This window comes from Triticum aestivum, chromosome 4A, assembly GCF_018294505.1.
Source record: "Triticum aestivum cultivar Chinese Spring chromosome 4A, IWGSC CS RefSeq v2.1, whole genome shotgun sequence".
Taxonomy (NCBI): domain Eukaryota; kingdom Viridiplantae; phylum Streptophyta; class Magnoliopsida; order Poales; family Poaceae; genus Triticum; species Triticum aestivum.
Window position 1 is genome coordinate 32,075,169 of NC_057803.1, and position 11,136 is coordinate 32,086,304.

General features: G+C 45.4%; 1 protein-coding gene across 1 annotated transcript; it reads right to left on the reverse strand.

The window, feature by feature from the left end:
- Nucleotides 1–885: 885 nt before the first annotated feature.
- On the reverse strand, nt 886–10,837 carry LOC123084931 (FRIGIDA-like protein 3). Its single transcript, XM_044506475.1, has 3 exons — nt 10,097–10,837; nt 1,798–1,970; nt 886–1,710 (listed from the first exon to the last, which is right to left on the reverse strand). The coding sequence occupies exons 1-3, from the start codon at nt 10,767–10,769 to the stop codon at nt 1,060–1,062; spliced, it is 1,497 nt and encodes a 498-aa protein (XP_044362410.1). The 5' UTR covers nt 10,770–10,837; the 3' UTR covers nt 886–1,059.
- Between the last annotated feature and the right edge of the window lie 299 nt (nt 10,838–11,136).

The window sequence follows — 11,136 nt, forward strand, 5'->3', positions numbered from 1 at the left end:
AGTTCAAATTGAACTGAAAAAACGTCTTGTATTTAGGTAGTAGTTTATAGGTGTTCTATATAATTTGATAGTGGAGGTATCGCTTGATGATGAATTTTACAGTTCTAAAGTAACCCGAGTTACAATTCTTGTTGCATTACCTGGTAAGTGTTGTAATTGTTTGCATCTTCAACTATATTTTAAACTAAGTGAGAATTGGCCCTTTTTAGTCTTACTCACAATTTAAATTTTGCATAATACTTGTTCTGCAGCCAGTGTCATTTTCTGTTGAATGTTAAATAGATGCTCAAACAATGATAATGCCTTAGGAAAGCCACCATGGCTAGCTTTATTAAACTTATATCACGGTTACATCATCTACAAGTGTGTTGACAATACTGCCTGAATGCTCGTCAACCCAATTATTACAAACTTAATTACAAAAACTAACTTAGCTCATGGGCCACATGTTAGCTGCTCGAGGATAATGACTAAACATGACCTTTCTAACATATGTTGCCATATCAACGCACTCTGCCAAAATTGCTGCTGCAGCATCCCACCACCGTGACTGTCCAGTACAAAATTTGATGACATCTAGAGAATCAGATCCTGCTTGAACCCGATGGAAACCAAGAGAATTAGCAAAAACTAGCCCATCTCGCATAGCCATTGCTTCCATCGATGATGATGGCGTGATCTGAGTACCAATCAGTTACACAGCTCCTTGGCGTTTGCACATTGAAACAACATATGCCGTCGCTGCAAGGTTACAAACAATGTTGTTTCACGCAACAAAAAATAGATACAATGTTGTTGTTTGAGTATTAGAAAAACCCCACTCAAAGTTCTCTTTAGAACAAGCTAAAAGTACGGCAGAGTGTGCAGGTGCAACACAACACTGAGTCACCAAAATAAGCTTGACATTGATTCAGTTTTTTTTTTTGGTCCGAGATTGACAAAGTTTGACACTGTTAATTACATAACGGCAACTAAAACATCAATAGAGATATATACAACTATATTTAGCATCTAAGCAGGTCTCGATCCATACCAACGCTTGATGTCAGGTAGCATCATCTACGGATTATACTTCGACATATTAGACAAAGAATAACTGTAAGATGAACCCTTCTTATTGGATGCTCGAGAGACATACGCAAGGGGGTCTTCAGAATAGAGCTTTGACCTTGATGATGCGCTGGCACCTGGAACACTCAAACCACCTGATCTGATCGACGCCAAATTATAGAAGTCTGCCACGCCGCCATTGTACTGAGTCTGAACAGATGAAGCAGCCAGGGTCTCATTCTGGATGCCAATGGGACGCTGGTTCCCAACAGAAAGCAATGGATCATGAGCGGTAGCTGGAACTATGTTATGGCTAGAAACAGCTTGGTACTTATTTGCAACTCTAGCTGTAGGGAGGCTCTGCCTTAACATGAGCTCCTGACTCCATGTTCCTACCGGGCGGGTGTTCTGGCCTAAGGAACCTTGTACGGCACTCTCTGGAAGCTGTGGTCTCTTCCTGGAGTCCAGAATGTTCTTACTTACTTCACGAGCAGCTGCAGCAGCAGCATTGGCTGCTCGCTTTCTCTCTGCACTTTGCAGATCCAATAGTGTCATTCTGTTGTTAGCTTCTTCCAAAATAGGCAGCTCTTCTAGTTTGTGTTCTTTAATGAACTTCTGCAATGCTCCGAGCAATGTCCGCTCTTTTGCATCACCTGCATCCTGCCGAAGCATTTTAAGAAACGACAATTCAGACGACCATGAATACATGATGTTCATAATAGATGATACTCAAGGCAGCAGAGCTACCTGAGAGGCAGGACCGTCTCCCCTGATGCGGATCATGTTCCCAGCATTTTTTGCATCATTCACATATGACCTAAGAATAGGCAATAAAGGATATTTGTGCACTAAATTAAGAGCTTGGATAAATTTGACTGCATCGAGCTGTTTGCCTTTGTTTATCATTGCCTGAGTGAGAACTGGTGCAAAGAAAACATGCGGAGATTAATATTCTCATCATCTCAGCTGATAGAACTAACAAGGTGGAACAGAAAATAACATACAATTGACTCTTACAACATAAAGCTCAAACCAGAAGGCTACACAATAGAATGAAGTGAACAAACAGACACCACACACAGGCCGAACAAACAAGAAGATCAGATATAATTAAATCCTCTCATCTATGTCACTTAATGTTGGGCAGAGCTGTATTCGATACTCATCGCCTTCCCAAAAAATTCTCCAAAGATATGCTTAAAGTACCAAGTATAAAAATTAGTACAACCTAGGGAGAAAAGGGAGAAAAATGGAAATAAACGATGAATTGAACTAAAATTCCAAACTGAGCACATAGAATCAGAACAGCACCAAGTGCCTAGGGAGAAAAGGAGGAGAAAAAAAGGCAAAGAACAATGATGTGAACTACAATTCCCAACTATAAGTGTTAGCATGATTATACATTTATACAAGCAAATCACAAAATAGATCAAGAAATATGTTATGTTGGACAGCTGAAAACAAAGCAAAGGTGAAAAGATTCTCAAATAGAGAATTTAGAAGCAGTTAGCAAACTAATACAGAGAAATAAACTGCACACTAACATGGCCATGAGGTCATGACTCAGGCAATTAATGGGAGCAATTGCAGCATTCACTATATGCCAATCAGTCTTGGGAGTTGTTTTACAAAGGTGTCATCACAGGTCACATGATGCAGTCTACAACATACAAATTTAGTGTATAGAGTAAATGAAGAGGCCTAAAAATCTAACAGAAAAATCAGAGAACAATGTTTAAAAGTTCAACAATAATTCATGAACCAAGGCAAGTTAGCAACTGAAACCAGTATGATATGAACAATAACCAAATCAAAGATTAGCTGACATAACCATGAGCACTATACAAAACTGCTAGGAGGTTTTACAGAACAGTATAAAGCTAACAACAATCTCCAAAAGAAAACATATCATTTGGGGTTTCTCCTAATGAACAGTTCAAATTTAATCCCTTCGACCCTGCCATACACTTACATTATAAGCTCACTTACAACTAGTAACTAGACTCACAAGATAATAAAGCAAAACTAAGTGAGGTTATTGGACAAGTCCAAGATGATCGCGGATAAACTCAGCCTATAAACTGATATAGGACAATAAGGCTCAGCTTGTACTTGCTGAATCGTGTTATGCTGAACTTATTTTATAACCGGGTGCTACATAAAAATAACCATGAAAACAGGAAAGAGTTAGCTACCAAACGTTCAAATAGAGAAAGGCTGGTTGGGCAAACAGGATTATTATAATCCACCACAATGCCAAACGTGCCCTAAGAGCCATTACGCATCCCCTGGAATAGCTCCACCTACTATTTGGTGTTGAAGCTTAAAAGATAACTAGATCATTGGTGGCGCGCGTTGCCGCACCCATCCATTGTGGCATTGAGTTAGGTAATTGCATAGAAATAGACACGAAACATGCATGTTGAGATGGTTGTATGTTTGCAAGATCCTCATTTTTATCATATGATAGAATAACACTCACAGGAATTTCTATAAAAATTGCACGCGTTGCTGCGTCCGTCATTTTTTCCAATAGAATGACATAGACTTGCATAGTAAATAATTAAATATATATAAACATGAAATATATAGGTGAAAGTTGCATAAAATAGCCCACATATTGACAAAAAGATAACTCGGCAATAACATAGTAAACATAATTAAGTTTCCCTTGTTTCATTTCGTATGCATGCTACATTCGTTGTGGATAAGTAGCTAAATCCATGCAATTAGCTTGGATTGCCAATTAGAAGTTTCATTTTGCATGAGTAGCTAAATCCAGGCAATTAGCTTGTATTGCCAAGTAGAAGTTTCATTGTGCATAAGTAGCTAAATCCAGGCTATTAGCTTGGATTGCCAAGTAGGAGTGCACCGACAAAACTGAAAAGGAACTGGGTAATCAATCTTCTGACCAAAAACAGATGAATGTGTGTAGGTGGAAGCAAAATTGTCGTTGTACGAAAAATGGATAGAAATTTCATTAACTTAATAAGGTAACAAACTTTAAAGTTACAACCTGGACTCGGGAATGCTATGTCGTCAAGACAATGCGTGATATACTTATTTGTCTAGAAAGAGGGCACCCACCAGTACTAAAAAGAAATATGCTTACCTGGATAAAAATTTCCTGAAAGTACCATTATAACAATATTAAGTGTGGACAAATAAACTGAAGGGTTGTGTGGCACAGCATGCCAATATCCCATGAAAGATTAATCTGATATAGACAATATTGTAGAACCATATAGAATTTATTATCGTAAGACATGTTCGGTGATGTGGAGGCGTATATTTCCATAGATAAATAGTAATCCACGATCTCAGTATTTAGGTCACGTTGATAATGAAAAATATTAAAATCTATGCCCATTTGATGCAGGCATATCATTATCTCGAGACTCCACGGAGGCAAAAGGAAAAGAGACCGACAAAACATACATAATAGGAGAACATTCCATGGTTGCTGGTGAGTCACCTAAAATTCTAGGTGTTGTTGCTGTTCAACTTCCCTGTAGCAACAAGAGGACATGAAATAAAAAATAAACTTTTCATTGAATTATCACTGTACCTTAAACAGAGCGAAACAACGAGGGACCTTGACTGGCGGAGCAGCTTTTCATTGAATTATAGATGAAGAAATAATAGGAGAGTTTTAGGCTGAGCATTACAAGAAACAGCAAGCGCCCGTTGTGCAAGGTATAAAACAACAGAGAAAGAGAATCAGTGCAGCTCTGTCGATCGGAAGGACGGAAGGTTGCAGAACTGCAGCGTTCGCTCCCACATACCGAAAAAGGGTTTCCCCCCGCTTTGTATTCCAAAGCACCAACACCGATTACAGAGCAAACGCTGGGGCGAGCAGCACAACAAGCCAAAGAAAAAGAAAAAGAAACAATGCCAACACCGGCAGCTCGACAGACGCGAATGACCTACAACCACTGCGCCCTCCGAAATCTACCCACCACGATCCTAGGCTCCGATCCTCCGTGTACCAAGCAGCACCTCCAGGAAGGAAACGACGCCGACGACGCTGCTGCCCGGACGTATCCTAGGGTTTCCCCCGGCACACGGAGGGTAGAGGGGAATGAAGACCACCGACACCCTCCAGGGAGGAATGGTGGCACCCGTAGGCGTCACCGCACCGGAGCCGGAAGATCCGGCAAGGATTTCTCCCAACTCCAAACCCCACCGCCCAACCGGATCGAAGCCAACCAACCAGCTCGCCGCCCACCGCCCACCAGCATGCGCCACCGCGGTCGCAACGCCACCCACGCCGCCTCACTGAGATCGCCACCACGAGGCCAAGAGAACGAGGAGGGGGCGTTGGACGATGGGAGCAGCAGCGCCGTAGCCGCGCGGGAGGGAACCACCTCCTCCGCCGTCGTGTAGGAGGCTTGAGCCTCCGGCACCGTCGCGGTCACCGTCCGGACGCAGCAGCAGGGCATACCAGGCCACCCCTGGCCCGGCCAGGCCCGAATCGGGCCCGCTAAGCCCCGCCGGCCACGCTGCAGCAGGACAGCGCCAGCACCGCCAGCACCCCAACGCCCATCGCCGCTCCCTCGCCTCCTGGGAGCCACGTCGTCGACCCGCCCCGCTGTTGGCCCGCCCAGACCTAGATGGGGTCCGAAGGGCCCAGATCTGGGCCGAGCGGGCGCCGCCTGGCCGCGCCACCCCGCCGCCAACGGCGACGCCGCCGTCCAGCCGATCTCCCGCGCCGCGCCAGGAAGCCCCGCCGCCATGCCGGACCGCCGCCGCCTAGGGAGCACCCCCCGGCGCCCTCCGCCCCGCGCCGGAGAGCAACCGAGAGGGGAATGGCCGGGGGCCGCCGCCACCAGCGTCGCCCGGGCCAGGCCCACCAACGTTCGCTCCCACATCGCCTAAGCGGATGGGCGATTGGCAAGCATGTGAACCACGTCTTCCGAAGCAGCAGAACACAGGGAACAGGAAGGGTTGTGCGGCCAGCCCCTCTTTGCCAAGTTGTCTGCCGTCAGAAACTTTCTCAAGATTGCGAGCCATGAGAACACCTTACACTTGAGCGGCGCATCGGATGTTGTGCTTGAAATTTGTGCGCCTCTCTCCCTCGAATTGGATAGAGTATGCCGACGCCGTCGAGAACTCACCAGTCGGCGTCCATCGGCAGGAGACGGAGTCTGCGAACACCGATAGCTCGACCCCCCTGGATATTCGTCCGGAGTAGCTGGAAACACCGATCGGGGCGGAAGATTGGGTGAGGACATATAAATAGGAGAAGGGAGGCAAAGGGACTAAACGAAACTCCGCCATCGACCGCAGAGGAGTCGCCTACCTTAACTAACATTAATGGCTAGTAGGAACGGCACCTTAACTCGTCAATTCAACGGCGCACTTCAATTGACCGCCCATGCTGCCCCGGGACAACTCCACAGCTGCCGCAGAACTCACCATCCAAGGGAGACCGACCTCATACACACACAACACGATTAAGCCCACCAGTTCCCCATCGAAGAGAAAACCCACCAGGCCCATTTTAACAGGAGACGACCGAAAATGTTACTGGAGCAGCGGCCCACCACTATGTACCGCTTCGTGATTACTGAACGACGTACCAACGCGACCGCAAAGGTAATCAGACGGCCGGAAACGCATAGATCTCAATATCTAATGGCCAGAAATGCAAGTGGTCTGAGATGGTTGGAAAGATGCGCGGTTATAATGTTTCTAAATATCAAGGATGAAACAGGTTCAGTTCATCCATTAACAGGACATCAGAATTAAAGAATGGCAGCAGCATTCAAATTTTCATATACCTAAATTAAAATAGCCTTCGGTTAGGACTTACGAGTGACCTTGCAGAAATAAATAGCGTGTAACAATCTGAACAAGAGTGCCTTAGGGAGAAAAGGAGAAAAGAGGAAAGAACAAGAATGTGAATTATAATTCCCAAATAAGCACATAGATTTAGCGCACAGAAGTGTTAACATGATTATACAGGCAAATCACAAAACAGATGAAGAAATATATTATATTATACAGCTGAAAACAAAGCAAAACTGAAAAGATTGCTCAAGTAGGGAATTTAGAAGCGGTTAGCAAGCTAAGACAGGGAAATAAACTGCAAAGTTACTGAACAAAGCCATGGGGTCATGACTCGGGCATTGAATGGGAACAATTGCAGCATTCGCTATATGCCAATGCCAATCAATCCCAACAGTTGGCAATCGTTTTACAAAGGTGTCATCACAGCTTCACAGGTCACATTATAGTGTTCAACGGTACAAAGTTAGTGTTTATTCCATCCTTTCCATAATAAGTGTTGTAGTTTTAGTTCAAATTTGAACTAAAACCACGGCACTTATTATGGAACGGAGGGAGTACATGAAGAAGCCTAAAAATCTAACAGCAAAATCAGAGAACAATCAACAATAACTCATGAGCCAAGGCAAATTGGCAACTGAAACAAACAGTAACAATGTACGATATGAGCAACACTCAAATCAATGCTAGGAGTTTTTACAGAATAATCTCCAAAATAAGACTTATCATTTGGGGTTTTTCGGAATGAACGGTTCATATTCAACCCTTCTGCCCTGCCTTGCACTTACGTTATAAGCTCACTAGTTAATAGACTCAAAAGATAACAAGTGAAATAAGTGATTTTATTGGGTAAGCTCAGGATGATCGTGGATAAACTGACATAGGACAATAAGGCTCAGCTTGCAGTTGCCTAATTGTGTTACACTGAACTTGTTTCATAGCGATGTGCTGTGGATAAATACCCATGAAAGCAGGAAGGAGCTGGTTACCAAAAGATAGGGAAAGGCTGGTTAGGCAAACAAGATTATTATAATCTACCACAGTGCCAAAAGTGGCCTAAGAGCCCTTATGCACCCCAGCAATATTTTGGAGTTCAAGCTCAAAAGATAATACCAAGAACATAAACAGGCTCAGTCATCCATTAGCATAGAGTGACGGACATCAGAATTGAAGAATGGCAGAAGCATAAAATATTTCATATGCCTAAATTAAAATAGGCTACAGTTAGGAGAGACCTTGAGGAAAGTAAATAGCATGTTGATGAAACATCGACCCAAAGATGCAGATGAAACAACTGGACACAAAGAAAAATACAAGGATATAGCAATATGTGCCTCCCAAAATAATATCAACATTACGGGTCTGTTTAGTTTCAGTCATCGAACGGAATGGCACGGGTCCGTCCCGTCCCTGGGCCACGTTCTTGCGTTTGGAATGGGAACGGACTAGAACCCACTCGTTCCCCGAAAGAGAATATTCCGCCAATATCCGGAACACACTCGTTTCTCCAATTTGGTGGAACGACGCAGAACGGCCTCTCGCCCACTCCACCTCCCACCCGACGCACTCTCCGTCTCTCCCAACCCCTCTCGTCTCCCGTCGCTCCTCCACGCTCGTCTCTCCAAGTCCGGCGGATGAGCGGCGGCGACCAGGACAGCAGATCCACAGCAGGGCGGCGGCGACCAGGCCAGCGGATCCACAGGAGAGGCGGCCGTGACCTGATCTATGGGATGGGCGGCGACGTCCTGATCTGATGTGGCGGCGACCTGATCTGATGAGGCGGCGGCCATCCCCTCGCAGGCTGCGACAGCCACCTATCCGGCGGGACAAGCACTACTTCCGCTCGGTATGGACAGGGCTCCATCTATGAGCAGCAAGAGCGTTGATGTGCTACTATCTCGAGGTCATCAGTGAGCAATTTTTCTTGATTGAAATCCAATCTAATGTAAATAGTCAAAAAATATTGAGCAAAATCCTTGATTCTGTGCCCATTCATGATTTTTTACCCTGTCTATGTCCTCTCAATAGGAAACAATTCAATGTAAATATTCCATTGAGAGAATACCATATTTGATGTCAAAGTACAATTCAATATAAATGCTACGGTAAGTTTCAATATTATGTTTCCAGAAATACAAAGATTTTATACTTGGTCATATTGTATATCTATGCATATGAGAGGCAGCCTCATCATTTTTATACAGGAGATGTTTTGAACTGAATTCATTCCATTCCATCACTCAAACCAAACACTGAAACGTAACCATTCCATTCCATCACTCAAACCAAACACTGAAACGTAACCATTCCATTCCATCAAATATCCCAACCAAACACAGGAACGAAACCGACCCATTACAGTGGAATGGAACCTACATCGACCCAACAAATCCAGGAAGATGGTAGGTGGGTAAACCAACATAGAAATAAAGCTACAGCGTGAGAATAAAAGAAATACTAATAATAAAATAGATGATTTAAGGAGCAAGGGCAGATGACAAATGTCCTATGAAATCATGATATTCCAAATGAAAAGTTCAACATAAAAAATTAATATAGTACTTCCAAGTGCCGTCAACCTGAACAACTTAAACATAGCCAGTCAAAACTATCAGACACTAATCTGTGCTATCTAACTGCAAATAGATCATGATGGTGAAGAGTTTTAAAAAAAATGCAAAAGCATCATCGTTTCATCCTGTACCTCAACAAGAGCATCTCCAAATTGCATATTCACAAACAGCTCTAGGTTGCAGGATTTAAATGCAAATAAAATAAAAATACGCAAGAATCACCACGGGGAAGTTCTAACAGAACATTGTGTTGCAGTCTGTGGCAATATCTATCGATAACAGAGTGTTGGATTCCTGCTACTAGAATATTGGCAGTCTACTCAAGAAATGATTAACATAAAGGTTACCCCTGGGCACCATTGCTAGCCATACCTAGTACCAGCTTTGCCAATCAAACTAGCTTCAATGGACTAAAAAAACCAGCAAGAACGAGAAAAGTGAGCCGCAGGTGCTACTGTGATGATAACCACTGCTCATATTTCATGGCTAGCTAGTAGAAAGCTAGATGAAGATGAACCAAACAAATCGCCTAGCCGTTGCATCCTGTAGCTTGTGCTAGCTAGAAATACTTGCTTAGCTAGGCATAGTCAACGGAAGATGCAAACACACATTTACTGAACAACATGGTTGCACAGAGCATAATGCAGTTCTAATTTTCATACGGCGAGGAAAATGTGTCTTACCTGGTAGATGCTTGTCGAGGTCGAGGCCAAGGCCGAGGAAGATCTCCACGGCGCGCTCCCGGCTCGAGATTGACACGACCAGATCGAGCACCTGGGCGGCGCCACCAACATCCTCCACCAAACCAAATACCCCGACGAGAAGCAGAAAGGCGATCGTCTCATTCTTAAACAGCGACTGCTCCTCGATCCGCTTGCTCCGCTTCCAGTCCGCCGCGACAGCCCTGGCCTCCTCTCGCGCCTCCGGCGACGGCTTCACGCCGAGCGCGCGAATCCGGTCGAGGAGGTCGATGAGCAGGCGGCAGGACACCTTGGATTCACCGTCCGCCTTGCCATTGGTCGGAGGCGAGCGGCAGAACCCCGCGGCCGCGGCGAGCACCAGGAGCCCCGGGTCGGGGGCCACCAGCAGGGCGGCATCGAGTGAGCGAGCGGGGTCCCGGAGCTCGTCCCTGTGCTCGGCGAGGTACGCGCGGAGGCCTGGCCCGTCCATCCCGGAGCAGAGCAGCTCGAGCTGGGAGAAGCCTTCGAGGCGGGAGGCGAGGGTGGAGTCGATTGTGGTGGCATCGGAATAGAAGGAGCGCCATGCGGAAGTGAAGGCGGAGAGGGCGGTCGAGTAGGTCTGGAGGGAGGCGACGGCGTCGAGGACGGAGGGGTTCGGCTCTCGCTCGGCGGCCATGGCTGCAGCCAGCGCCGGAAACCCTTGGCTCTGCTACGGTCTACGCTGGCCCGGTGGTGGGGAGGTGGAAGAAGCAGGCTGGATGGAAGAGGCCCACGTTGAGTAAGAGCCCAAGTCATGTACAGGCCAACAGGGCATTTCCTATTTGGCGCCACAGGCGCCAGTTAACGTGCATTTTGCTAACTGGCGCCTGTGGCGTCCGTAAATGGGCCGGCCCATCTACGCGCCGGTTGAGGATTTTTTTTAAAATTCTGTAAACTTTTTTGAATATTGATGAACTTTTTAAAAATTTCAAAAGTTTTTTTCAGATTGATAAACTTTTTTGAATATTGATGAACTTTTTCCAAATTCAATGAACATTTGTCTT